At 39.5% G+C, this 27576-nt stretch overlaps 1 protein-coding gene across 1 annotated transcript in view; it reads left to right on the forward strand.

The window, feature by feature from the left end:
- LOC132816921 (ferroxidase HEPHL1-like) overlaps nucleotides 1–19838 on the forward strand; it is a 139121-nt gene extending 119283 nt beyond the window's left edge. Inside the window, exons 16-19 of the mRNA XM_060826946.1 lie at nucleotides 4147–4369; nucleotides 4453–4592; nucleotides 18295–18457; nucleotides 19810–19838. Of these exons, the coding sequence (XP_060682929.1) occupies nucleotides 4147–4369; nucleotides 4453–4592; nucleotides 18295–18457; nucleotides 19810–19838 (555 nt within the window). The remainder of the gene's footprint in view (nucleotides 1–4146; nucleotides 4370–4452; nucleotides 4593–18294; nucleotides 18458–19809) is intronic.
- Nucleotides 19839–27576: the final 7738 nt, after the last annotated feature.

The raw sequence follows: 27576 nt of genomic DNA on the forward strand, positions 1-27576 counted from the left end.
ATGATTACCTTAGATCATAATTTGTAATTTAGTTGTTGCCAACAGAATGAACTTTCAATTAAATCCAGTTTGTTGGCAGATGGATGGCATTACAAAATCAGTTAAAACATGATTAATACAATTAATCCAAGCAGGGTCTTCCATGCAAAGAATTACACTCCACCCTTGAAGTGAGAAGCAATGACTTATTCCATCCACTGTATATGCAGTGGCAGCCATTTTGTCTCCTAATTAGAGTTTGGTGTAACACTACAAAATTTTCAATTTCATGTCTAAATTGGCCTGAAACTAATGATCATGGAATCATATAATCCTTGCAGTGCAGGGAGCCCATCGAGCATCTTACCCAGACCCACCCACAACTCTAATTCACATAACCTGCATATTTCTGTACACTATAAGGCAGATATGATAGGTTGGTTTAAAGGACTTGTGGATAAGCACATGAAGATGCAAGGAATGGAGAGATATGGACCAAGGGCAGGCAGAAGGGATTAGTTAAATTTGGCATGGGCTGAAAAGCCCATTCCTCTGCTATCCGGTTCTATGTTCTATGCTCTATTTTAGCCTGGCAAATCTACCCAATCTGTACTTCTTTAGACTATGGGAGAAATCTGAAGCACCCAGTAGTAGTCCAGGAAGACACAGGAAGAACATACGCATTTCACAAATGCAGCCGCCTTCGGCTAAATTCGAACCTGGTTGCCTGGCACTGTGGTTGACTGCCACCAGATGAGCCACATGGCCATGAATCCCAAGATCCCAAGACTGACCATGGCCAAATCTCTGGCTCGAGAGGATAGTCCTGACTAAGCACGGTCCAGCCCCTATCCTAGGGGATGTCTCCACTGCTTCCCATCTAAGGTGTTGCAGGACTTGTTCCAGAATTGTCTAAGGCCCAATTGTTGGACTGTGAGGCCATTGATCTCCAGCATCTGGTTGGACCAAGCACCTAACTGTTGTCAGCCAGTCACCCTGCCAAAATTGAATTGGATGATACCCTTGGCTGAGTGGCAGCAGCCCAAGCTGATAGTTATCCCCACAAATCCCACTAAAAGATTTTTGGACCCTTTAACTTTCAGACATAACCATTTGTGCGTTTGCCACATAGGCTCCTGGCATGTGCTGTAAGTGTGACATTGATGCAACCAGGAGCTATGCAGCACAGCATCTACCCCAAGATTGTTCAGCACTTCAATCCATGACAAGCTTCCTGCACTTCCCTCTGGACTAAACAGTATTGCAAACCAGAGAAGCTGGCAGGATGTAAGTTATGGCTGAAGAGCCTATTCACTTTAAAAAAAAATGCAAGCTACAGAGGTTGGCTGCCTGTAATTAGAACTGTAGAGCCTATAGTTGAAAACCAGTGTAAGCCGAAGTGGCTGGCAACTAAAAGGGTTCTGAGGCATCACAAGTAGATGCATACATCTTTGCAGCCTTAGCAATCTCGCAGAATTATGTAGGTCATATATGGTTGGGAGGTCTAAAGTGAAGTGGTGTGTGAGTTCTTCTGAAAGCAGCCATGATTAAGTGATGGTTTGCCAATTCCCAGTTGCATGAACAAAGGATTGAAAAGAATGGTGTCCATGGAACATTAAAGAATATGGTGACCATGGAGCTGGATAAAGTCCTAGAGAAGCAAGTGGCTCTGATTTTCACGTCAGGAATTGATACCATCTAGTTTTTCTTGGGAGGGAAGTGAGAATGTGGAGCTACATAGAAATGTGGTGAGATTAGTTAGTGATGAGGCGCAATTGCATGGAAATCAGATCATCACCACTATTTAGTAGGATTTTGGCTTTGCTGCTTAAACTTTAAGGGGAAAGTCAGATTTTTTTCTCAAAATCAAGAATCTGATGTCTTAAAAATTCTTGCCATATTTTCTCCAATTTTTTTGCCACTTCCCATACTGGCGTGAGGCAGTGGAAAACTCTACCCATTGTCCTTTTGAATGTTTCCTCTTGTCTGCTACTCAGAATGTAGATTAGATTAGACTTACAGTGTGGAAACAGGCCCTTCGGCCCAACAAGTCCACACCGACCCGCCGAAGCGCAACCCACCCATACCCCTACATTTTACCCCTACCTAACACTACGGGCAATTTAGCATGGCCAATTCACCTAACCCGCACATCTTTGGACTGTGGGAGGAAACCGGAGCACCCGGAGGAAACCCACGCAGACACGGGGAGAACATGCAAACTCCACACAGTCAGTCACCTGAGTCGGGAATTGAACCCGGGTCTCAGGCGCTGTGAGGCAGCAGTGCTAACCACTGTGCCACCGTGCCACCCAAAATGTAATGGTGCTTATTTTTTTGGTCCTTCAGCCCAATGTCACAACAGCTCCATAAATGGAAATACTCAGACATGAAAAGGTAGTGCATATACATAGAGTCATAGAAATGTACAGCATGGAAGCAGACCCTTCAGTCCAACCCGTCCACACTGACCAGACATCCCAATCCAACCTAGTCCCACCTGCCAGCACCCGGCCCATATCCCTCCAAATCCTTCCTATTCATATTCCCATCCAAATGCCTCTTAAATGTTGCAATTGTACCAGCTGCCACCACATCCTCTGGCAGTTCATTGCATACACATACCACCCTCTGCATGAAAAAGTTGCCCTCAGCCTCTGACACTCTAGGGAAAACAGCCCCAGCCTATTCAGTCTCTCCCTGTTGCTCAGATCCTCCAACCCTGGCAACATCCTTGTGAATCTTTTCTGAACCCTTTCAAGTTTCACAACATCTTTCCTATAGGAAGGAGACCAAAATTGCATGCAAAATTCGAACAGTGGCCTAACCAATGTCCTGTACAGCTGCAACGTGACCTCCCAACTCCTGTACTCAATACTCTGATCAATAAAGGAAAGGATACCAAACGCCACATTCACTATCCTATCTACCTGCAATTCCACTTTCAAGGAGCTATGAACCTGCACTCCAAGGTCTCTTTGTTCAGCAACACTCCCTAGGACCTTACCATTAAGTGTATAAGTCCTGCTAAGATTTGCTTTCCAAAATGCAGCACCTCGCATTTATCTGAATTAAAGTCCATCTAAAACTTCTCAGCCCATCTGGTCCAGATCCTGTTGTAATCAGAGGTAACCCTCTTCGCTGTCCACTACACCTCCAATTTTGGTATCATCTGCAAACTTACTAACTGTACCTCTTATGAATTCCTCTATCACTTATTTTAATAGCGATATTAAGTCATCTATTTCAAATTGTTCAACAAATATGTAAAGAGTGGCAGAGGAATTCTGGACTAATATATTATACCTGCATCATTAATGTCACATGATATTATTTTTGACAACTGTTTCATCGATTTTGGCTTCTAAAAAGTTTCTGATCTGACTTTGACATTGCTGTGCGTCTTTTATTTCCTTACTGCTTTGACATCTGAATTTGCACAGCTAGCACTACAGCAATTTTGAAACTGTAACAATGCAGGAATTCTGTCACTCCCTTTATTAAACTGGAATGTGATGGAGCTTTTATAATTGGCTTGAGCACTGAGTTATAATCCCATTTCTTTCTGGTCACACAAAGCAGAGCTTTACTTACATAAATTCACAGAGCTGTGCTCATCAGCATTAAAATAATGTTTAAAATTTAAATGATAGTAAACAGTTCACAAAATAGTCAGCTTGCCACCAACAATCAAGAGTTAATTAAATTTGAGAGCTCATAGGACTGTAATTAGTACATAACAGAAGAAGATGGAACTATTGATTTGAGATGAATTAATTTTTTTTCTGGTTGAATTCACAGCAATTGCGCTCTTTTTGGTATCATATTAATGGACATGCACAGTATAATTTGTTTGTATTATAGGGCAACAGTTGGTTTCTATTCACCCTGTCCATGCTCCTCATACTTTTATACACCTCTATCAGGTCCCCTCTCAACATTGTCTTCTCCAAAGAAAACAACCCAAGCTTATCCAGCCTTTCTTGACTGCTGAAATGTTCCACCCCGGTCATAGTGGATCTCCTTTGTGCCCTCTCCAGTACAATCCTATCCTTCCATCATAAATCATTAGCTATTTAGTACACATAATATTTAGCCATCTATGTACTGTTGATTATAAAACAATTAAAATGTAATTTTCATAATTTATTGAGCAATTTTTTTCAGGATCTATACAGTGGTTTGGTTGGCCCACTGATAACCTGCCGTAAAGGAGTACTCACAGAGACTGGCATGAGGAAAGATGTTGATCGGGAATTTGCTCTATTGTTCATGGTGTATGATGAAAATGAATCCTGGTACTTGGATAACAATATTATCACTTACCTCCATGTGGACCCAACTAAATTGAAGAAAACAGACGAATTTGTGGAAAGCAATAAAATACATGGTATGGACCTATACAGATTATAAATTCCCAAAGATCATTTCCCACAATTAACTTACTGGATTTTAATGTTATTTTCATTTCAGCAATCAATGGGAAGATTTACGGAAATCTTCATGGACTGACTATGGTTAAAGGAGAGAAGGTTGATTGGTATTTGCTGGGTATGGGAAATGAAGTAGACATGCACACTGTTCATTTCCATGCCCAGAGTTTTATCTATAGGGTAAGCAATTTTTTGAATAACGTTTTTCTGGAATTTTATAAAAGTTTCTTTTATTCCAACTGCATCAATCACTTGTTATATAACCAATGTAGCTTACACATTTGGAGTTTATGCACCTGATAATATTAACTAACTGTTCAGTTTTATTTACTGAGCAGTTTTAATTTGGTATATTTCTAGCTGGAAGTAAAACCAGTTAGTTTGCTGTAATCCAGGGGTTTGGTTAGCTCAGTTGGCTGAATGCCTGCTTTGCAATGCAGTGTAACTCCAACAGCATAGGTTTGATTCCTGCTTTGGCTGAGGTTACCATGAAGGACTTGCCTTCACAACCTGTCCTCAGAATGGTGACTGTTAGGTTAAACCACCACCAGTCATCTGTTGCTAATGACAGAGCAGCCCTATGGTCCAATAGCACTATGGCAACTTTTTACTCTAATCTCTAATCCAAGATAAAAATTCTCTTGGTTCCTTTTTATTTAATTCAATGTTTTCCCAATGGCTTGTTGGAAATGTGACAGGACTGCTTTTAATTGTTGCATTACCACCATCCCTGTTTATTTTTGGAAGAGGATTTTATATTTTGTCACCTGTTTTCCAAAGATTAGTTTGATTTGTTGTATGGTGGTGCACTAACCAGTACAAAAGAAGAAATTCCCATCCTTGTACCTAAGTTTCAGCTGACTTTGGGTTAATTTGGATTGTTTCGTAATTTCAATCCACAACTTATCAGTGTGTTTGTCTTTGTAAATCCTCAAATTGACTATATGTTTAACTTAAATTAAACAAGAGGAATATATATGAATGTTATTCTCCATTAATTGTGCAATCAACTGTTATAACACAGGGTAAACCCCTCTGCTAATTTAAACCCAACACACAGAGAAGCTCAACTCGCGCCGTAATCTGTTAAATTTCGAGAGGCAAAGAACTATTGCAAAAGTCACTATTTAAAGAATAAAATTGTTAATTTTTGCTCTAAGTCCAACAGAGAATATTAAAACCAACAATTATTTATAACTCCTTTCTCTTAAACCTATCTTTCACCTCCCAGTGTACGATACTGGTCCAATTAAAATAAAATCCTGATTAAGATTTACAAAACAAAATTATGTCTCAAAACCAGTTAGCTGTGTTGATTCTCCTTTATAGATTTTTCTCTGTAGATTTTTCTCTAGGCCTACTTCGATGTTCTGCTGCACAATCCTCTTATAGACAGGTACCTTTCAGAGAGCTCTTCGGTTAGCAGTCTATACTTGTCGATGTTTTGGGCAGTTCTCCCCCTATGTGTTTAAAACATCAGATAATTACATTGGTTTAAAGTTGTCAAAATACTAAATTCAAGTTTGATTGGATTTTGGTATCTGGGGCATAATTCAAACAGATTGGCCGAATGTGAATTTGTTTTTGTATCATGACAACTCAGCTGCAGTATTGGTTTCACAGTCAAATGTTAATTTTAAATTCTTTCAGCAAACCATGTGCCTCTCTTAAGTCCATGCCAGCTTCCAGTCTCTCAAAGGTACAGTACACACTGACTCCTTCATAAAATCACTTAAATTCACAAAGTTCAACAATTGTGGGAGGCGTGAGGAAAGACTATGATAGTATTAACTAAAAGGGAGAACACCAGCCTGTTTGAGTGGGTAACGGCAATTTCGCCAACTGAATTAGAGAGAGGTGTTGAAGTACCAGCATATAGATAATTCAAAGAAATGATTGATAGTATAAAGTCGGAGTGATTTAAGGTGCAGATGGAGACAATTCTGCTAATTAAGTGCATGTCAGCTCCTGTAGAGTAATTCAGATTCCATTTGAAGTCTGAAGAAGGAGAAGAATGTCAATGTGGGCTAGAAGGGTTATAGGAGTAAAATTTATTTGTGAATTGAAATGATGAAAACTTTGATCTTCGATGAGCAACTTTGAACCACCAACTTTGGACAGAACAAATAGGGAGAAAATTAGATTAGATTACTTAGTGTGGAAACAGGCCCTTCGGCCCAACAAGTCCACACCGACCCGCCGAAGCGCAACCCACCCATACCCCTATATTTACCCCTTTCCTAACACTACGGGCAATTTAGCATGGCCAATTCACCTGACCCGCACATCTTTGGACTGTGGGAGGAAACCGGAGCACCCGGAGAAAACCAACGCAGACACAGGGAAAATGTTCCTACCTTGCATTGGTATTCACCGAGGAGCGGGGTATGACGGACGTTGAGGTTAGGGATAGGTGTTTGATTACTCTAGGTCAAGTCAGCATGAGGGAGGAAGTGTTGGGTATTCTAAAAGGCATTAAATTGGACAAGTCCCCTGGTCCGGATTGGTTCTACCCCAGGTTACTGAGGGAAGCAAGCGAGGAAATAGCTGGGGCTTTAACAGATATCTATGCAGCATCCTTGAACACGGAATCATGGTATGACAACATCCTAGATGTTAGCTGCTTCTTCACTTTCCTAAAGGCTATGTCTTGGCTATGAGACTACTTCCAAGGCTGATCTTTTTGCAATAGCAGATGTAAGGATACCAGAATGGAGGACAGGTTACATATGAATTTTCTGTAATAATTCACCAACCCAAGGAAAGAGCTAAGTTCTGGTACAGATCTGGGAGCCAGGGCACATTTTGATTATCCTCATTTTACTTTCCAGTGGATGTAATCCGGTCTTGTTGACTCTAGCCCAGGCAGAACAGTTGGGATGCCTGGAATGCACATTTTTGTCTTCTAAGGCATACACCCGCTTTGCAGAAATGTCTTAAGGACCATGTCCAGGTTCTCTAAGTGCTCTTTATTCAGCTTCCCTGTTATTAGCACATCATCCAGAAGAAGGCCACCCTAGGGGAGGCCTTGTAAAATGTTCTCCATTGAGTGCTGAAAATGGCCCAGGCTGATGATGCCTCAAATGGCCCATGCAGTGTCTCATACAGTGATGCAAACCCTTATGTGTATTAATTTTAGCAAACTTCTGGGAATCCTCATCTAACTGCAATTTCAAGCACACATGGCTCACATCAAGCTTCATGATGGCCCCCTGCCATCTCTGTGTGTAAGCCCTCTATGTGAGTGATTGGATATTTTTTCCAGTTGCAAAAAATGGTTTACCATTTGTTTAAAATGCCCATAAAGATGAACCGATCTGTCTGGCTTCACAATTGGTGTGACAGATGTTGCCTACTCTACAAACTGCACTGGTTTGATGATTCCTTTGCTTACCAGCCTCCTGATTTCTGCCTTTACTTTTGTACATAAAGCAATTGGCATCAGTCAGGCCTTGCAGATTTGTGGATTTGCCTCCCGGTGTGTCAGTATGCAAGGTGGCCTTGGCTCCTTTGATAGTCTCTAAATCTTCCTGAAAATCTTTTAGGTATTTAATTAGGACATTACTTAGTCAGCTATTTTCTAATCAAAAAATGTGGAGCCAATCCAGGTGACTTTTTCTCAACCAATTTCAACCCATCAAGCTTGGACCTGAACCTTTGACTGCAATCAATGGTAACTGAGCCAAAGGCATTTCAACCAAGACCAGAACCGAAGTTGTACCCTTAATCTGTAAAAGTTCCCTGGTATAGGTTTTCAGTTAGCCAAGGTCTTATATAAACATAAGGGTTAAAGTCCAGAATGAATTTTGTGAAAAACTGGTTCTGCAATCACTGACATTGCCATGCCAATATCAAACTCTGTTAGAAACAGGGACCATTTAACCAATGTTTATCTTGATTGGTTCTGATTTGGATATTACTAAGCACTTTAACTGTTCCAACTCATGGGCTTTCCCGGGTATGCACTGTCCTGGATACTGGTCTATGAGTTCTTTTACTCAATTCAGGCCTAGGGGGACTCTGCTGTCTTGAGTCCACATATTAGCAGCAACTACTATGGCTTGCTGGCCTGCATCCTGAAGAAAATATTAACTGTTTGGCCAAGGCTCAACTTTATTTTGGGGTTTTTCTGTGAGCTGACCGAGAGTTCCTCTATAGGATATGCCCTGAGTGAAGCTATTCAATTATCTTCACTCAAGTGGTGTTCCCCAAGCTCAGTCAGCCTGGCAAGATTGAACACTTCCATTGGTGTACCCTGGAACTTTTATGCCCTGCTTGCCATTTTTCTAATGACAAAACCAGTTGTAGTGCCTATTTGAAGTCCAGTTGAGCTTCAGCTAGTAGGTGCTTTTGCCTGGTTACTTTAATAATCCTATGTACCAAATGGTCTCTCAGCATCTCCTTATGGGTTAAACCAAAGTCACATGTCTCTACCAGTCATCTTAACATTGTCTGAAAATGTGTTGCTGGAAAAGCGCAGCAGGTCAGGCAGCATCCAAGGAGCAGGAGAATCGACATTTCAGGCATGAGCCCTTCTTCAGGAATGGATGCTGCCTGACCTGCTGCGCTTTTCCAGCAACACATTTTCAGCTCTGATCTCCAGCATCGGCAGTCCTCAATTTCTCCTCGAAGATCTTAACCTTGTCAAAAATCCAAACACTGATTTCCCTGGTTCTCAAATTGCTGAGTAAAATTGCTGGCATCTCAGATTTAGAGGACACTTAGGGCCATACTATTCCTTAACTAAATCCATCAACCCTTGAAAAGTGTTAGTGTCTGGTGCCTCAGGAAAAGTTAAGCTCCTAATAAACAAAAAATCTACAGGTCTATGAGTCATCAGGAAAATTACTTTTGTTTTCTCATCTGCCCCAATGTCATTTTCTGTGGGGGAAGAAAACACATTCTTTCCACATATTGGGCCCAGACCTCAACAGCAGGATCGAATTGTCAAGCTTCCCAAATAGTGGCATGATGCCAGAAATGCTTAGCCCAACCAAAAGTCAGCTGTTGAGAGCAAATTTCTTAAGGAATTTTTTTTTCTCTTGAGGCCAATGAACTAACTCCACAGAGGCTAGTATCCCATCACCAAGTTACCCTTTACACATACATAGAACTTGACACTGGCCCGGCTTCATCAAAGTTAGCTCTGAGTGAGCAGAACCGCTGATACACCTGTCAGCCAGAGCTCCTAATTGGACCAGATTAACAGCCCCAGTCAGGGAACTCCTATTCTATGAGGTCCATCTGGCTGACCTCATTACAATCAATACACTTGCGATTGCTAGGACTAATCATTGCAATTATAGGACAATGTGAATGTGTACTCGCACACCACATTTAACAGTATAACCAAGAATTCTACAGATTATTGACATCATACAGGCCATCTCACTGCCAAATTGATGTACTTTGTGTCTGGTTGTTCTCCTGAGTACAGCTATAACATATATTAATTTCTACCTGAAGAATTAGAATTGAAGCATTGGCGTGTGAAAATACAGGTACATCATATATTTAAATGTGTATGCGGAAGCAATGTAGAGGAAGAAGTTAAAATAGATATAAAAGCTGAAAATTCTGGAAATAGTTGAGACATTTGGCAGCATGCGTGCAGTGAGAAAGCAAATTAATATGTCGGGTTGGTGATCACTCACCGAACTGCAAAAAGTTAGAGATTTAAGGCTTTATGCACAACACAGAGGTAGGGAAAGGGATATTGGGTAGGAAAGAACAAAAGGGAAAACCTAGGATAGGGTAGAAGGCAGGGGAGATCAAATGACAAAAGCTGTAAAGGGGGATGGTGATGAAACAAAGAAAGAAACAAAACATGAGTCTGGGAGAGGTCAAAGTTAAAAGTCAGCTCATGAAAACTGTCAGAGTTGCTAATGACAAAGCCTCAGCAGCAAGTTCTCTGAATGGACTAAAGCTGTTGTTAGCCTGAATGCTGAAGTAACAAATTATGTAATGAAGATCAATAGCTAAAATGTTGAAGGTTTCTCAGAATAGAAGTCAGAGTGAGCATTTTAATTACTGGTATTGCTCAAATGAATTATAGAATTTAAATGGCTGCCAAGCATAGTGACTATCAATTGTAGATTTAACAAACCTGTGATGTGATTACAATGGAGAAAGCTGAATTCAATATAAGGAAGAGACTTAATTAGACAATTGAATAAAGAACTGAAGAAAATGCAATGGAGAAGTTGAAATGATGAAGTTTGGTATTGGTACCTGAATACTGAGGAAAGGGGAAGAGGGAGGTTTAAGAAAAGTTTTAAGATGCAGAAAAAGAGTTCTGAATGATGGAAGAAAATTGTATTTATTTGACATTTTGTGTAGATACCTGGATTTGTCTCTTGAAATGGGTTAATTGAAAGGTCTGTATGGATGTTGGAGCTTTATTTAAACAAGGTTTCATAGAAATTACATTACTTGAGATAATTGCTTGTTCTGCGGCTTTTTGAACAGTGCTTGGCTTGGGGCTGGTTCTGGCATTCAATTGAGCAAACAGCCTGTGAGGAAAAGACTGTCCAGCCAAACCTGCTTTTCTGTTTCTGAAAAATTCCTTGTGTTGTGAGTTCAGAGTGAAAGCTGTTTGTTCTTCTGGATGATTTTTTTTAATTCAAGGGACTTCTCAATATTGTATTCTGTGAGTCTGCCAGTACTTCTGGGATAACATGATGACCCACTTACTATCAGTTATCTCAACCAGAAAATACCGTGAACATCTGATCTTTTTCTCTTTAAGGATGAAAACCTTTTGACCAAAGTTTTTATTTTTGTAAAACAATCCCTACAAAAGATCCATTTTTACTGATCCTTTATCTGGATTGTGCAAGCGCGTATGCTTTTGTATGTGTTTTGGGATGTGTAGAATAATAAATATTTATGTTTCCATATTCCATATGTTCCATATATGTTAGCTAGTCTTGCATCTTCATTAAATTAGTATTATTTCACAAAAAAAAGTATGTTTAAGAAACCTGGTTGATAGATCTTTTTATGAAAATCGAGTATAGATAAGGCATCTAATTAGCCACCTTGGTTAAGATTTGTATACTAGCTCTCTGTATCTTATGCACAAGTACACCAAGTCCCAATTTGTTGCAGTTCTCTCCACTTAAATATAATATGGAACATAGAACAGTACAGCACGGAACAGGCCCTTCAACCCTCGATGTTGTGCCAACCATTGATCCTCATGTATGCACCCTCAAATTTCTGTGACCATATGCATGTCCAGCAGTCTCTTAAATGTCCCCAATGACATTGCTTCCACAATTGCTGCTGGCAACATGTTCCATGCTCTCACAACTCTGTGTAAAGAACCTGCCTCTGACATCCCCTCTATACTTTCCTCCAACCAGTTTAAAACTATGACCCCTCATGTTAGCCATTTCTGCCCTGGGAAATAGTCTCTGGCTATTGGCTCTATCTATGCGTCTCATTATCTTGTATACCTCCAATTAGGTCCCTCTCCTCCTCCTTTTCTCCAATGAAAAAAGTCCGAGCTCAGTCAACCACTCTTCATAAGATAAGCCCTCCAGTCCAGGCAGCATCTTGGTAAACCTCCTCTGAATCCCCTCCAAAGCATCCACACCTTTCCTATAATCAGGTGATCAGAACTGGATGCAGTATTCCAAATGCAGTCTAACCAAAGTTTTATAGAGTCTCAACAAGATCTCACGACTCTTAAACTGAATCCCCCGTTAATGAAAGTCAAAACACCAATAATATTTTGATTTTTTTTATTCTCCCTTCCAAAATGAGCAACCTCATATTTTCCCACATTGTGCTCTATTTACCAACTTCCTGTCCACTTACTCAACCTATCAATATCTCTGTGTAAACTTGATGTGGAGCTATCAGTGTTGGACTGGAGTGGACAAAGTCAGAAGTCACATGACACCAGGTTATAGTCCAACAGGTTTGTTTGAAATTACAAGCTTTCAGAGCACTGTTCCTTCATCAGATAAAGGTCGCGTCACTTCACCTGACGAAGGAGCAGCGCTTCGTAAGCTTGTAACCTGATGTTCTGTGACTGCTACGCCTATAAACTGTTTGTATCCATCTCACAACCCGCCTTTCCAATGATTTTTGAGTCAACTGCAAATCTGGCTACAATACATTCGTTTTCTTCCTACAAGTCAATAATATATATCGTAAACAGTCACAGTGCCAGCTCTGATCCCTGTAGAACCCCACTGGTCACAGGTCACCAACCTGAAAAATAACCCCTTTTCCCCACCACTCTTTCTCTATCCACACCAATTTTCCAGCTCCAATACCATGGGACTTTTATAACTGATGCCTTCTAGAAATCCGTTAACAACACATGTACTGGTCTCCCTCAATCCACTCTGATTGAGACTTCCTTGAAAAGCTCGAATAAATTAGTCAAAAACAATTTCCATTTAATGAAGCCATATTGACTTTGCTTGATTAGATTATGATCTTTTAAATTTTCTGCTTCGAGTACCTTCATAATTCTAATACTTCTCCAACAATAAGTAGTTATCCAAGGATTTTTGAAAAATTATAACTAATGCATCCACTGTCTCTGTAGTTATCTTTTTTAGGATCCTGCATTTAGCTCCATTAGTTTGTTTCATATTACTACTCCAGTAATGATGATTGTAATTAATTCCTTCCAGTATTCTTTAGTATTGATGAGATGTTTAAAGTATCTCCCAAAGTAAAGACTAATACAAAATATAGATTTAACTCTTTTACCATATTTTTGTTCTCCAAAACCCTCCCCGCAGATCCATTTTCTAAGGGGCCTATGGTCAATTTGACCTCTCTTTTCTTCTTTATATATTCTAGGAAGATTTTATTGTCAGCTTTTCAATTCCTCACTAGTTTTCCCTTGTTTATTTCTTTTTTTTTCAGTCCTCTTTTGCTAGGTCCTGCCTGAATTGAACCCAGTTTTTGGGGCTGTCACTTACTATATCCTCCTTATGTGCTTTTTCTTTCAATCTTATTATTTCTCTAACTTCTTTGGTTATCCCTCTCTTAGAATCTTTCCTCTCTAACTGCAATTTTTTTTGCAAAGAATCATGAACTACGAAGTTAAAGGTCTGCCACTCTTGCTTATCATTCCTGCTAATCTATCCACCCAGTTCATCTTGAGATAACTCCATCCTCATTTCATTATAATTTTCTATTCTTCAGTTATAAGTTGTTTATAACCTATATTTCTCTTGTGCTGAATATTAAATTCTGTCAGGTTATGATCACTACTTCACAGACAATCTTTTACTCAGAGGTCATTTATAAAACCTGCCTCATAACCCATTGCTAGATCCATGATAGCCTGTTCCCTGATTGGCTCCATGACATATTGGTCTCATAGACTATCCCTAACGCACTCTCTGAATTCATCGTCAAAACTACTGAATCAATATGTTGATTAAAGTCACCATCAGTTATTGCTCTATTCCTTTTACGTTCTATTATTTGTTGATTTGTAGTCTTTTCCACAGATTGGCCACTATTTGGGGTCTCACCAATGTATTTATTCCCCTGCTATTTTTTTCATCGCTGTCCAAATGGTCTGTACATCATCTGAACCTAGAGATTGTTTCTCACAATTGTCCTCATTTCATCTCTTAATAACAGTGCAATTCTACCACCATTTCCATCCCTCATGTCTCTTTGAAAAGGTCAAATATCTCTGAACATTAAGTTCCTAGTTCTGATCTTCTTGTACCTATATTTCACTACTAACTATAAATCATATTCAGTTTGTGCTATCAGTTCACCTACCTTATTTTGAATGTTTTGAGCATCAAGATACAGCACCTTTAAATTTGTTATTATCAAATTTCCCTACACTTTTATGGTTCCTTGCTATAATATGATATTCACACATTCTGTCCCTTCCTTCCTTTTTATTTTCTAGTCAGAATCAACCCCAAAACTAACCTGCCATCCTACCATCTCCTCTACCTTTGATTTTTAATTTTCTATGCCACCGAACCCAACTTTCCAATATTTAAAGTCCAATCTATAGCCTTCCTTATGCTATTCACCAGGAATCTGGTCCCAGTGTGATTCAGGTGGATCCCTTCCCATTGGAACATCTCCCTCCTTCCCCAGTAATTGTGCCAATGACCAATGAAGTTGAACGCATTTCTCCCACACCAATCTTTGAGCAATGTGTTTACCATTTTATGTGGTTCTGCGAAAAAAAATTTAATTTCTAAGTTATAATGGCTCTAGGTCCAATTTTCTAGATATAGTGCAATCCCAAGGCCTTGCTTAAAACATTATCATAATCTATCCTTTATGAGCCATTTGCTAGTACAGAATTGAAGAATTACTGAAAAACATTGCACTTTGCTGAAGTTTTTCAATTTGCACTAGTCAGGGTAATTTATGAAAAATACTGAAACAAAGGGAGAACAGCATTTATATTGTATGAAGAAAGTGCTTGTTGATTGACAAGTGGAGTCTGATAGGTAGAGGCATTAGTATGGAATCCACTTGCCAACCAATCAGCAGTCTCCTTTCATACAGTACATATGTTGTTTTCCCTTTGTTTTGGTATATCTTGCAAATAGTCCTGATGAGTATAAGATGAAAATTTTCAGCAAAAGACAGTAATTGAGTGAAGCATAAAAATAGAAAATTAACAGCACAGGAGACAGCTATCAGATCCAGTTGTGTCTTTGCTAGATTAAAAAAAATGGCATGTAGCCTAATGCCATTTTTCAAATCTTTAACCAGATTATTACAATCACCGGGTGAATGCCTGTTTAAAATATGACAGTTGACTTTCCAAATATATACCTTGTTGCTCAACATATCAACAACTTTATGGGTAGTGAGCAAGACCTATGGTGACTCACCTGTTGTCACAATTGAAGCATTTACATGGAAAGTTGATAGCAGATTAAGGACCATTTCTGGCTTATACAACACTCTGAAATAACTGCACAGAGGCCAGTATCCCCTCACCAAGTCACCCTTTATTTACATGTGCACAGTACACTAGCAGTGGCCAACCAGCTCAGAATTAGTCCTCAGTTTGTTTTTTTCAACAGAAGTAGGCTTGAGCAGCAGTAGTGGTGGTGGTTGTTGTTGGTGCAGCTGAATCTCCTAGTTATATATCTTTTTCCTGTGACCAAGTCACCCTTTATTTACATGTGCATGGCACACTGGCTGAGGCTAGCCAGCCAGCTCAGAGTCAGTCCCTGTAATGAGGAGACGCTGAATCCTCCTTTTATAAATTTTATTAACCGGTTCAAATTACAAACGAACCGTTAACATGAACAACAGCTTACAAGAAACAGCAATTTACAGGGGAAGGGGTCAGCAAAGCAAGACCCCAAACACCACTGTACAACCAGTTCACAAGGAATGAGGATGAACCTTGAACCTCACCTTACATCCATCAAGAAGAAAGAGTAAACACAATCACGTACAGAGTCTGATAAACTGAACAATAAAAACAGATATATATATATAAAAAAATCACGGACACCCCTGGCAACCCAGCAAACCACCTGTCCCTCCCACCTTCCGGCTACTCAAAGGCAGCGCAGCCCACCCCTATGCTCCTTCCGGCTCTTGGTCTGCACCACACCCTTTCCGATGCTCAGTCCACCCTGAAACACCTTCTGGCCTCTTTTTCTTTAGAGCAAGTTAAACTTGGCCTGTCCTTTCTTTAGAGGTGTTTTTCTTCTACCACCTAAGCAAACAGTTCAAATGCTTGCCCAAAATATCAAAAGCGGCAAAGGTATTTGCAGATCTACTACACTGGCAGCAGGGTCACAAATAAAACCAGGAGATGCTGTAGAAACTAAATCATACTGGACTTTAAATGTTACCTATTTCTCTCTCTTATAAATGATGCCAGACAGGACAAGATCCTTCATAATTTTCTCATTTTTTGATAGCTACTTGTGCAGCTGAACACAGCTTACATTAAGGAAAACAAAACAACACAAAAAGTAGTAAAGAAAACAAAAAGTTAGAGGTCTACCTTAGACAGGGGGAAAAGAAAAAGAAACACTCCTCCATAGCAGCAGCAGCAGCAACAACACGCTGACTGTGGCCGAGCCAGCACAGAATCAGCCCCCTAGACTAAGGGAATTCTAGATCTGGTTATATTTTTTTCACCCCTTATTCCCCACACTATTGCTTTATAAGCACTACTGCTGTTTTTTCCCCAGCACCTATGATGTGTGTATGCAGGTGTGAGACACAGTGAAAGAAAACAAATCTTTATTCAACTTCCACGGGCAGGAAGAAAGGAAACATCCAAGTGGCCAGTGACAAACAGTGCCCTTATCATCACAGGGCAATGCTCTGTGCTCAAGAAAGGAAAGGGCAGGGATTAAATCAAACTAAAGTTGGGGAAAGAAAGAAAACATTTCACTCCCTACAGTGTCCACCTCTCCCCAAACAGCTAGGAGGGAATTAGTAGACATCACATGTTCCTTCTGCAGTTTGCCCAGGCCCAGGAGCAGAATCTCCTGGTTATGTATTTTCTTTTAACAATACACACAGTTTACAAAACAAATAACATTAATAGTTGTATGCAGAGAAACAACAATTTTACAAGGGAGAGGAATGGCAAAGTCAGGCCCCAAACCCTACCGGTCAACCAGTTTTCAGGGAAATAAGGACAAACCTCAAATCATTACAAAATGATAACAGTGACATTTGTATATACAAGACAGCCCACTTACAGAGAAAAAAAACAATGTATGCAATGCAGACCCCCAGCAAGCCACTTCTCCCTCCTGGTTATAATATTTTATTAAACAAATTACAAAACAGTTTACAAAAAAGTTAACATTTACAGCTGTATACAACAGCAATTTTACAAGGGAGAGGAGCAGCAAAGCCAGACCACAAACCCTACCATTCTGCAAATGTGTTGCTGGTCAAAGCACAGCAGGTTAGGCAGCATCTCAGGAATAGAGAATTCGACGTTTCGAGCATAAGCCCTTCATCAGGAATCTTTGATTTTAACCCTACCATTCAACCAGTTTACAAGGAGGTGAGGACAAACCTCAAATCCCAGTCTCAACCATTACAAAACAGAAAAAAATGACACAAAATGACAAATGACACAAAAGACAGTCCAATTACAGAAAAAACAACACAGACCCCTAGCAAGCCACCTATCCCTCCCTCCTGGTTATATTTTTTTTCCTCTTCCCTCCTGGTTATATTGGTCAGCCAGGGCTTTTCTCATTGGCCCAGATTAACAACCCTAATCAAGGATCTGTAGTCAACAAGATCCAGCTGGTTCTAATCACTGCACACTTCCCACCAACCTCTCATTCCCACACACCCTCATCCCAATGCCCTGTCTTACCTGCACTGGGCACTCAGTATGGTTACAGTTGTGCCCACCATTCCCAGGTCCACTGCTTGAAATAGAGAGCTGCTGGCCAATCAGAAATGCAAAATGCCTTGATATGATATATACTCCGTTGCTATATTTATCCCATTAAATACAATTAAGAGCCATAATCACATACCCCACCTCTACACACAAACATGGCTAGATAATGATCTCCGTTGAATTCTATGTGATATGTTTTCTAAGCAAGCACCTTATTAGCCTGCTGCAGAGAGCACATTTTACTGCCGTACACTCTGAGTGTAATATGCCAGACAAATTCTTTTAAATACATGGCGGGGGAGGAGGAAGAAACAAGCTGTTATTTTTAAGTGTAGATGCCCTTTTGAATCTTTGAAAAAACTACCCTTTTAATTCTTGACCGCTCCAAAATGTGCAGAGAGCACATTTTACTGCAGTACACTCTGAGTGTAATATGCCAGACATAGGGAAATAGTTCTGAAAATTTCTGGCACATTTTCTGCAGGACTATACTGATCACTTTGCATTATGTTCTTAAAGATGGATAACGATTACCGAGCTGACGTGTATGATCTTTTCCCTGGAACATTCCAGACCATAGAAATGATTGCATCGAATCCTGGTACTTGGCTGTTGCATTGTCACATAGCTGATCATATTCATGCTGGCATGGAAACCACTTATACCATCCTAAATCATACAGGTAAGTTCATGACTAAAAGAAACAATGGGTGGAATCTGAGAGGTTCCAGCGAAGTGGGCTATGGTGCAATTTGTGACAGAATAAGACAAGAAGTTTGACAAGGCTCATCTCAATGTTCAGTACAACTTGCTGCTTGTTTCATGCATTTGCTAGGTTTTGAGGCAAATTTCTTGCGTGGCAGCAGTGAATTGTTAATTAAGGGGATTCTAGCATGTTAACTGCCTTATTAATGGAACAACTTGCCTTGTTAATATTAACCTTCCTATCTAACCATACATACCAGGATTCACTCCTTATAGTGATTGAGGGGTTTGATGTCTGCCACCCCTCCCCTCATCTAGGCCATTTCTGCTCTATTGTGGACTGTCTTCTCCTGAAATGAGAGAAAAGGAGACATTGAATGAGCTGAAAGTTGATTTTGGTGAGCAAACTATTGTTGGCTATGAATGATTAGTAGTGTTGGAGGTTAGAGTGGCAAGGGAATGTGTGGCGATAGAGCAGGAGCTTTGGTAGGAGGTGGGTGCAAAAGCAGGGATAGTGTGAGGTGGCAGAGTGGATAAGGTCATTGACCTTTATTTGGAACTGCGGGCTATTCCTCTACACCACAGAGACTGCATCAACCTCTGACCCCATGCAGAGATGAGGAGATAAAATAAAGTTCTATAAAATACAATAAAAAAGTCTATTAAAGATAGTTCAATTTCAAAGAATTAATAATCACATATAACTCTCAATCAAACTGTGAAATGCCATTCACCACCCTGCGTTAGTAGATGGTTGTGAAATTAGTCATGCAAAACTAATCTGGTAATGGAAATTCTTTTAAATACATGGCGGGGGAGGGAGGAGAAACAAGCAGTTATTTTTAAGTGTAGATGCCCTTTTGAATCTTTGAAAAAACTACCCTTTTAATTCTTGACTGCTCCAAAATTACAATTATAGTTCCAACTACAGAAGTAGTTGCTTTTAATAGGCCCTCTTCACAGAACAACTTAACGGTTTTGATAGGTTCTACTGACGGTTGCTTTTGACAGGTCTGTTGACTGTTTCAATGAACTGGACTATTTTGCTGAGTTTATCACATTCTGTATGCATTTATGACTACTTTCAACAATTTCAAATACACCTCGCCTCCCTCAAGGTTGCCCAGAGACCATATTCCAAAATAGACCTGTCTATTCAAGAAGTACACAACATTCAGATCTTTCTTTACAAGATCTATTCTGCACACTTTGGGTTTCACACTTCTAGGCTGGGAAAATTAATATTGAGTGGTGGCATCTGATGATTTGAATAGCCATCTTCCTTGGAATTGCATGTGAATTGTTACATATCTCCACTCTTGTTTCCAGACCAAGGATCCTGGGGTCAGAAGTTCTGACTGCCAATAATTGCCATCAACCAGATACTGACTGGTCCATTGAGTGATTGTGTCAGGGCAGTATAACATTTACCCTTGGTTCAGAATCAACTAGATTCCTGGCTACAGGTGTACAATGACAGGAGTGGGGATGAAGGGGACAGCAACAATGGCAAGAGAAAGATTCACAGCTGCTGTTCACTTCCTGAAACCAGGTCATCATGTCCCTGTGAACGTGGCATCCCTCAGGAATATGCAAGAGCCATTCCACATGAGTTTGATTGTTGTTCTCCCTATATGGTTTACATGCTGTTAGGTTGATGTCAGCAGTGGCAGGATGAAGCCTTAATTGACCATTAATTAGCCACTTATGGCAATGGGCAGCTGCGGCATGCAAGATTTATTATGCTAACACATGAAAGGGAGAGAGGTATAAAAAAGTAACTAATGGCCAATTAGCTTAACAGCTATTGTTGGAAAAGTATTGCAATCAGTTATTAAGAAGTAATAACAGAACATTTGAAAAATCATAATTAACCAAGCAGAGTCAACATGGCTTCTTGTTAGAGTAATTTATTAGAGTGATTGAGACTTTCTCAAAAAAAATGTGGATAGAGGGGAATCAGTATTTTATTTGTATACATGTGGACTTCCAGAAGGCGTTCAATAAGCTAGCTCACAAAAGCTTAAGTCATAAGCAATGAGGCCATGGTGTTGGAGGTAGTATATTGGTAAGAATAGAGAATAGGCTAATGGCCAGAAAACAGCAAGTGAAGATAAAGGTTTGTTTTTTCAGGTTGGTAATATGTGACAGTGGAGTTCCACAAGAATTAATGCTGGGACTGCAACTGTTTACAATATATATTAATAACTTAGAGGAAGGAAGCAAATATACCGTAACCAAATTTGTGGATGACACAAAAATAGGTGGGAAGGCAGATTGTGAGAGGGATACAAATAGTTCAGAGAGGTTTTGATAGGTTAAGTGGGCAGAAGTTGGCAATTAAAAGTATAATGTGTGAAAATGTGAAGTTGTTCAGTTTAGCAGGGAGAACAAAAAAAAGTATGATTTAAATTGAGAAAAACTGCAGAAAACTACAAAACAAAGAAAGCTAGCATACAGGAGGGCTAATGGGGTGTTGCCCCATATTTCAAGAAGGTTGGAATGTATGAGTAGAGAAGTCTGACTGCAATCGTACGAGGTGATGGTGCAATCACATTTGGAGCACTGAGCAGTTTTGGTCCTTTTATTTAAGGAAAGATGAAATTTCATTGGATACAGTTCAGAGAAGATTCACAAGGATGATCCCCAGTCTGGTCAATTGCCTGAATAAGTAAATATTAAACAGGTTTGGACTGTACTCACTGAAATTTAGAAGAATGAGAAGTGATTTTATTGAAATATCTAGGATTCTTAAGAGGCTTGACAGGGTAAATGCTGAGAAGATGTTTCCCCTCATGGCAGAATCTAGCACCAGAGGACATAGCCTCAGTATAAAGGGGGTACAATTTAAGACGAAGGTAAGGAGGAATTTCTTTTCTTAGTGTTGAGTGCTGTGGGGCAGAGTCCTTGTGTATGTTTAAGATTGAGATTGATTGGGAATCTAGAGTTATCAAGAAAGGGTAGGAAAATGAACATGAGGAATGTCAGATCAGCCATGAACCTATTGAATGGTGGAGCAAGACCTAGGGGCCAATCGGCCTACTCCTGTTTCTATTTCTTATGGTCTTAGTTTTTTTTTAGGTTCTGTCTTTGACAATTTTCTTTTCTTACAGACTATGGAAGGACTACTTTGGAAAGTCAATTTACAATGGCTACAACAAATGGTATGTATCTGGAATGGTATAATGAGAAAGGTATATGAATATATCTGCATCGTACCAGGTTGACTTTTGAGTCAGAACGTGAAGAAACACTGCAGATGCCTCTGCTGAGATGAGATTATGTATCATTATTTAATATTAAGTTGTTCTTGCCTGAAGTTCAATGCATTCTGTAAGTTGATGCTCGATATTTTAACTATTTCTTTTGCATTGCATTGTACCATTAATATTTGAGCCAAAACAATAGACCAGAGGATGATTAATAGATGATGAGGGATATATGCTGACTGGCTACTTATGACATTAGTGTGAAACCCAGGCGTACCTGGCTATCATAAGTGTAAGGAGAGCTATGCAGCCACATCAAATATAGTTGAGTACATCTCCTGCTAGACTGACAGGAGCACACCTCCTCCCAGACTGATGTGAGCTCACCTTTGCCCCAGTTGACCTTCCTCAATTTTACTGCTTTCATGGTTACATACTGTTCAGCCACAGTTACTCCTTTTGCTGTTTTTAGAGTACCCTACCCTTTAACCATAAACTGCCCTCTTTTTGGCAGTAAGAAATGGACTTTAAGATGGTTCAGTAACACAGCATACCTTCCTCTGCTTGAAAGTGCAATTGTACTTCGAGAAGGTGCAGACAAATGAATGGAAGCATCATTTAAAGCAGTATCATTAAAAGAACAATGCAGCAAGTACTTGCTTTTAAAGTTTAAGAAGAAATGCTGTTTGCCAGGTTCCTACCTCTTATCAAGTATCTTACCATAAAGTTTCTTGATTGGGTATAAGTTAATTGGGAAGATGAACTGAAGTCCAGCAGGTTTTGGTTTTGATGACATTTCACACTTAATGTCAGCCATTTGAGAAAATCGTAGCTTATCTGATTATGGGGTTTGCTTCACAGTTTTACCTGCAATATCCTTTGTCTCCCTTGTCTGTCAAGAATCTAGTCTGTGAATTATGTCTTAAAATTGGCTACCACTTCCTCATTGCAAACTCTACTTTCCATGCTCTGTTAGAATAGTGGAATCTTTTCTCACATGCTTGACAATGTACTAGACCCTTCATTGTGCATACCGTCAGCATTTTTCATACATTGTCTCATGACAACCCTCATCTGATTCCTCTGCAGTAGATGTTGTCCTTTCAAGGTTTACATCTGCTTGATCCTTTCTCTTTGCACTGGCTGCAGGTCATTCATGCCTGGTAACTCATCACTTGAATATTTTACCTCTATTCTAGCTTTTGAATAGATGCATATTTAGGTCAGGCAGCTTACAAGGAGTAGGGGAATCATCGGCAAAAGCCCTTCATCCTTTGTCCTTTTGAGGCGGCACAATGGCTCAGTGATTAGCATTGCTGCCTCACAGAGCAAGGGACCAGGATTTGATTCCCACCTTGGGCAAACTGTCTGTGTGGAGTTTGCACATTCTCCCCGTATGCGCATGGGTTTCCTCCCAGAGAATCCAATGATGTGCAGGTCAGGTGAATTAGTCATGCTAAATTCCCCACAGTATTAGGTGCATTATTCAGAGGTAAAGATAGGGGTAGAGGAATGGGCCTGGGTGGGTTAATCTTGGGAGGGTCTGTGTGGATTTGTTGGGCCAAATGGCCAGTTTCCATATTGTAGGGAATCTAATCTAATCTAACCAGGAATGAGGCCTCATTCCTGATGAGGGGCTCTTGCCCAAAATGTTGATTCGCCTGCTCCTCGGATGCTGCTTTTCCAGCACCATAGTCTCGACTCTAATCTCCAGCATCTGCAGTCCTCCCTTTCGCCTACATGCATGTACAGCCAATTTGCACTTTTTAAATCAGAAGACATTGTGGAATGAGAATGGTAATTAGATACAAGCATGCTGTCATTTTCCATCCTTGCATCCCAGCTTCTGCTCATGGCTTCAGGCATAGTCATTCCAATGTTGGTGAGCACCAACTTCTCCATGGTGACAAGGACATGCAGTGCGTTACAATCCCCTATAAGAGAGAGAAATGCCATTGAGCGTGGGATGATTTGTAAGGATGATATTGCTGTAATGCTGATGTAGCTGATCATGTAAGCTGAGAGATATGGAAATTAAGCATGCATTAGTGTAAATTCAATGAGAGTGAAGTAAAGCTGTGAATGGGAATTAAGAGTCGTGTTTGAAAGAGAATATGGAAAAGTGAATAAAGAGCATGTGATGAATTGAGTTGGTTTAAACCTAAACAGCTGGCTTAGGTTTAAAGACCATGCCATTTGAAGATGTATTTACTGAACTTGCCCGCTCTTGTCAGTTCATCAAATGTCTCATGTCACTTTCAAGTTCTGTTCAATCGTATCCCTAATTACAGGGTTACAGACCAAATCCTGGAAAGTGAGTTTAGGCTGGATGGCTCCTCTTTCAGCCAGCACAGAGAAGATGTGCCAAGTAATTGTTCTGTGTCAGAGGTGCTCTGATTCTACAGCCAGATTCATTTCATTTATTCTTCCATGGGGTGTGGATGTTCTTGTCTAGCCTAGCATTTGTTGCTCATCCCTTTATTGCCCTTGAGAAGGTAATGGTGAGCTATGAAGTTCCCAAGGCTATGTTGCTGTTATTGACTGTGATGACTGTCAGTTCCTATTGATTGCTCTGTTGTTGGAGAATTTGTTTGTTTCTGTGAGTAGACTAGCTCTCTTCCTGTCCACCTTGAGCATCAGGCCCTTCTGCACATTATTGGAAAATCTTAAGGCCTAATGTATCCTGTTTTGTTCCATTCTTGAGTCTTTTCCCATTTAACTGTTCTCAGAATGACATGCAGCACCTCCTCCACTCAAAATACGCTTCCACTTTAAAAGGTGTGGCTCGCTTGGTCTCATTCTAGTGTTAGATGATTTTGCTTTTCTTCTGAAATAATTGTGTGCTGTTAATATTACACTATTCATCTGCGTTCTTTTTTTCCAATGTTTCCTTTCTTGGTGGCTATCTGAATTTGCCTCCAATCCAGTGTCTTCCATGAGAGAGAAAGTAATTTTTGTTTGTAGTCTGTATTTAGATCTTCAGAACTTTTCACTGTCAAGAAACACAAATGGTTTTTTGGTAATGCAAGTAAATGACGTTATCTCATGGTCTGAAATGAGCCTACATATAGACTATGAAGTAATGTATATTTAATATGTGCATCAGATTTTGAGTACAATCCAGAAAATGGTTGAGTATTGTTTAAATATTGTTGATTACTTAATGGTATAGGCTTTGGTCAGAAAGTTGTCAGGAAAACTTGATTAGCTGTATTTTCTGTTAGTGAATGGGTGGAGCATTTAGCCTGAGATGTTTTATGTAAATGGAAATGATTTCAGCAAATTGAATATTTACAATGCAATAGGATATGTAAAGTATATTATACACATACCAAGAAAGAAATGCTTTGAATTTTATTTTTTTTAAAGGTATTAACTGCTTAAGTGCTTAATGTGGTATTATGCAAAGATATTTTTTAAAGTATCTATCTTTTTGTTTTCACAGATGGCTCTGAATTAAAGATACATTTCCTGGGAAACACCCTCACAAAAAAGGAAATCAAACTAATGCTGGCATTGCTTCTCATTATTGGTGTATTTTTATTGTTGATTTCTTTAATATTTCTTTGTGTTATTATTTACTTACATGGAAGGAAGTCCTTTCGGCACATAACTCAGTCCTCCATTCCAATGAATAGCATTTAATTTGTTCCAGGTTTGTGAATGTTCTTTGATTATATTCAAGGGTTTAAGAAAAATTATTTTCACATAAATTAATGTTCTTCTAAGCCTTCTGGTGTTTGGATTTGTCGTGATAGAATCCAGTAATTATTTTAGAATTGCAAAATTGAATAAAATCATGAAATATTAATGTTAACTTCAATCAAATTCTAAAATTAAAAGCAAAGAATTAGCATTAAGTGACTTTCTCTTTCATCTTTTCAGAATAGGTTGTTTTTCACACAGGCTAACTTTAAAATTCCCAATACTCCAGCCACCCACCAGGTGGGAATCGTGTCCAGGATAAGTTTAAAATCTTGTTGTTTAATTGGTCTGAACTTACTGCATTGCTCCTTCTAAAGATTCCCCTTCTCCATATTTCCTGTCCCTCCCAAAACTGGCATCTGGCCTGCAACCCACCTCTTTACTCGGACCAGGAACGGGAGACCCTGCCTCAATTCCTGTTTCTATCCTTCAGCCTTAAGGTCAGTCTTGTCATTTTAGAATTAAGATTGATGGACAATGTTAAAATAAGCAATTAAAATTGACCAATTCATTGCTCCATTCTCTTGTTTTGAGTTTACCAAATGCTTTGTGTCCCCTATGAACCAATACCAACTAAAGAAAATTGTCCATGTAGAATTAATTTTTTCCCATTCATTCCTTGGACATATAAAATCCTGATCGTACTGGACAGGCTAGATGCAGGAAGAATGTTCCCAGTGTTAGGGAAGTCCAGAACAAAGGGTCACAGTGTAAAAATAAGGGGTAAGCCATTCAAGATTGAGATAAGGAACAATTTCTTCACTGAGTTGTGAACATGTGGAATTCTCTACCACAGGAAGTTTTGGGGGCCAGTTCATTAAATGTATTCAAAAGGTAGTTGGATGTGGCTTTTGTGCATAAAGTGATGGGAGAGGGCGGGGATGGAATACTGAGATTGCATGATCAGCTATGATCATATTGAATGCTGGTGCAGGCTCAAAGAACTGAAAGGTCTACTGCTGCACCTATATTCTAGGTTTCTATGTTTCTATCTTGGCATCAGACCTGGATCATTTTAACTCCTGTGCCATACCTGAAATGTTCCGATCTATTCTGGCCTAAAATTCCACTGGAAGATGAAATTGCCGGAGGCCAAGAAACATGATTCATTTGGGCAGACAAAGGAACTGTCCTCAAGGGAAATCATGCAGTAGGTGGTGTGTGTGCTGATTGTAAGTTGAGGACTATGAAAGGAGCCCCCTTGTCAATGCTGTTTTATATCTAATGTAAACACATGATTGCATGTTGCTAATCTCACCACGTTAAAAATAAATCAGAATTCAAAATATAGTTAAAACTAAATATCAGGAGGACCTAATATAAGGTTTTCTTGTAGTTATGTATAACAATTATGTTAAAAAATGCCACGTTTAGAAATAAGTATTTCTGGATGTGTGAGGAAGTGACACTTTTGATTATTAATGAGATTGAAATTTTTCAGTGCTTTAAAAGGTACTTTTAAAATTACGGCACTTTTCATGCTATTCTTTGTGCAAAAAGAGTTGTTACTATCTGAAGGCACAATAATGTCTTTAACCTTTGCATCATTAATAAAAGAATGCAGTTTTCAGGATATCGGCAAAATGGTTTATTCACGAGTCAACTGATCTGACTGCACTGTATCAAGCATGATTTGGTTCACTATCCTCTCAAACTTTCTTTCTTCTTGAAGAACAAATTAGTTCTCATCATTTTCTTTCATTACCAATCATTGTTAAACCCGTCCTCTCTGCCCTTAATCACTAAGATTGAGACCAGCTTCAGTTGTCTCTTCTCCACTTCTACAACAAGCTTAACATTTATTTTCTCATCTCCGATGGCCCAATTTTGAAACTTTTAATTTTTAGTGAAGCCCTGATTTAGTCAGTGAGCAGTTATCAGTAATGCAGGATCTAATGTCAAGTGATTCACTAGCCTTTAGGCCTATGAGTCCTGAGTTTCACTTGCATGCTCCAACATTGAATCCTATCCTACTCACTTGTAAAAATAACATATCCACCAGAAGAACAGAAGTTGTAGAGGTTTGGAAGGGGATTGGATAATTGCCAGGAACTTACAGAAATGTTTGCTGGTGAGATAAATCACAAGAGAGTGGTGTGGGCTGATTGGGGGAGGTTCACATTTGGGGTTAAATGGGAGAAATTCAGAAGATAAGAGGCCCAACGTACTCCTGCAAAGCCAT

Source organism: Hemiscyllium ocellatum, chromosome 6 (assembly GCF_020745735.1).
Source record: "Hemiscyllium ocellatum isolate sHemOce1 chromosome 6, sHemOce1.pat.X.cur, whole genome shotgun sequence".
In the NCBI taxonomy this organism is placed as follows: domain Eukaryota; kingdom Metazoa; phylum Chordata; class Chondrichthyes; order Orectolobiformes; family Hemiscylliidae; genus Hemiscyllium; species Hemiscyllium ocellatum.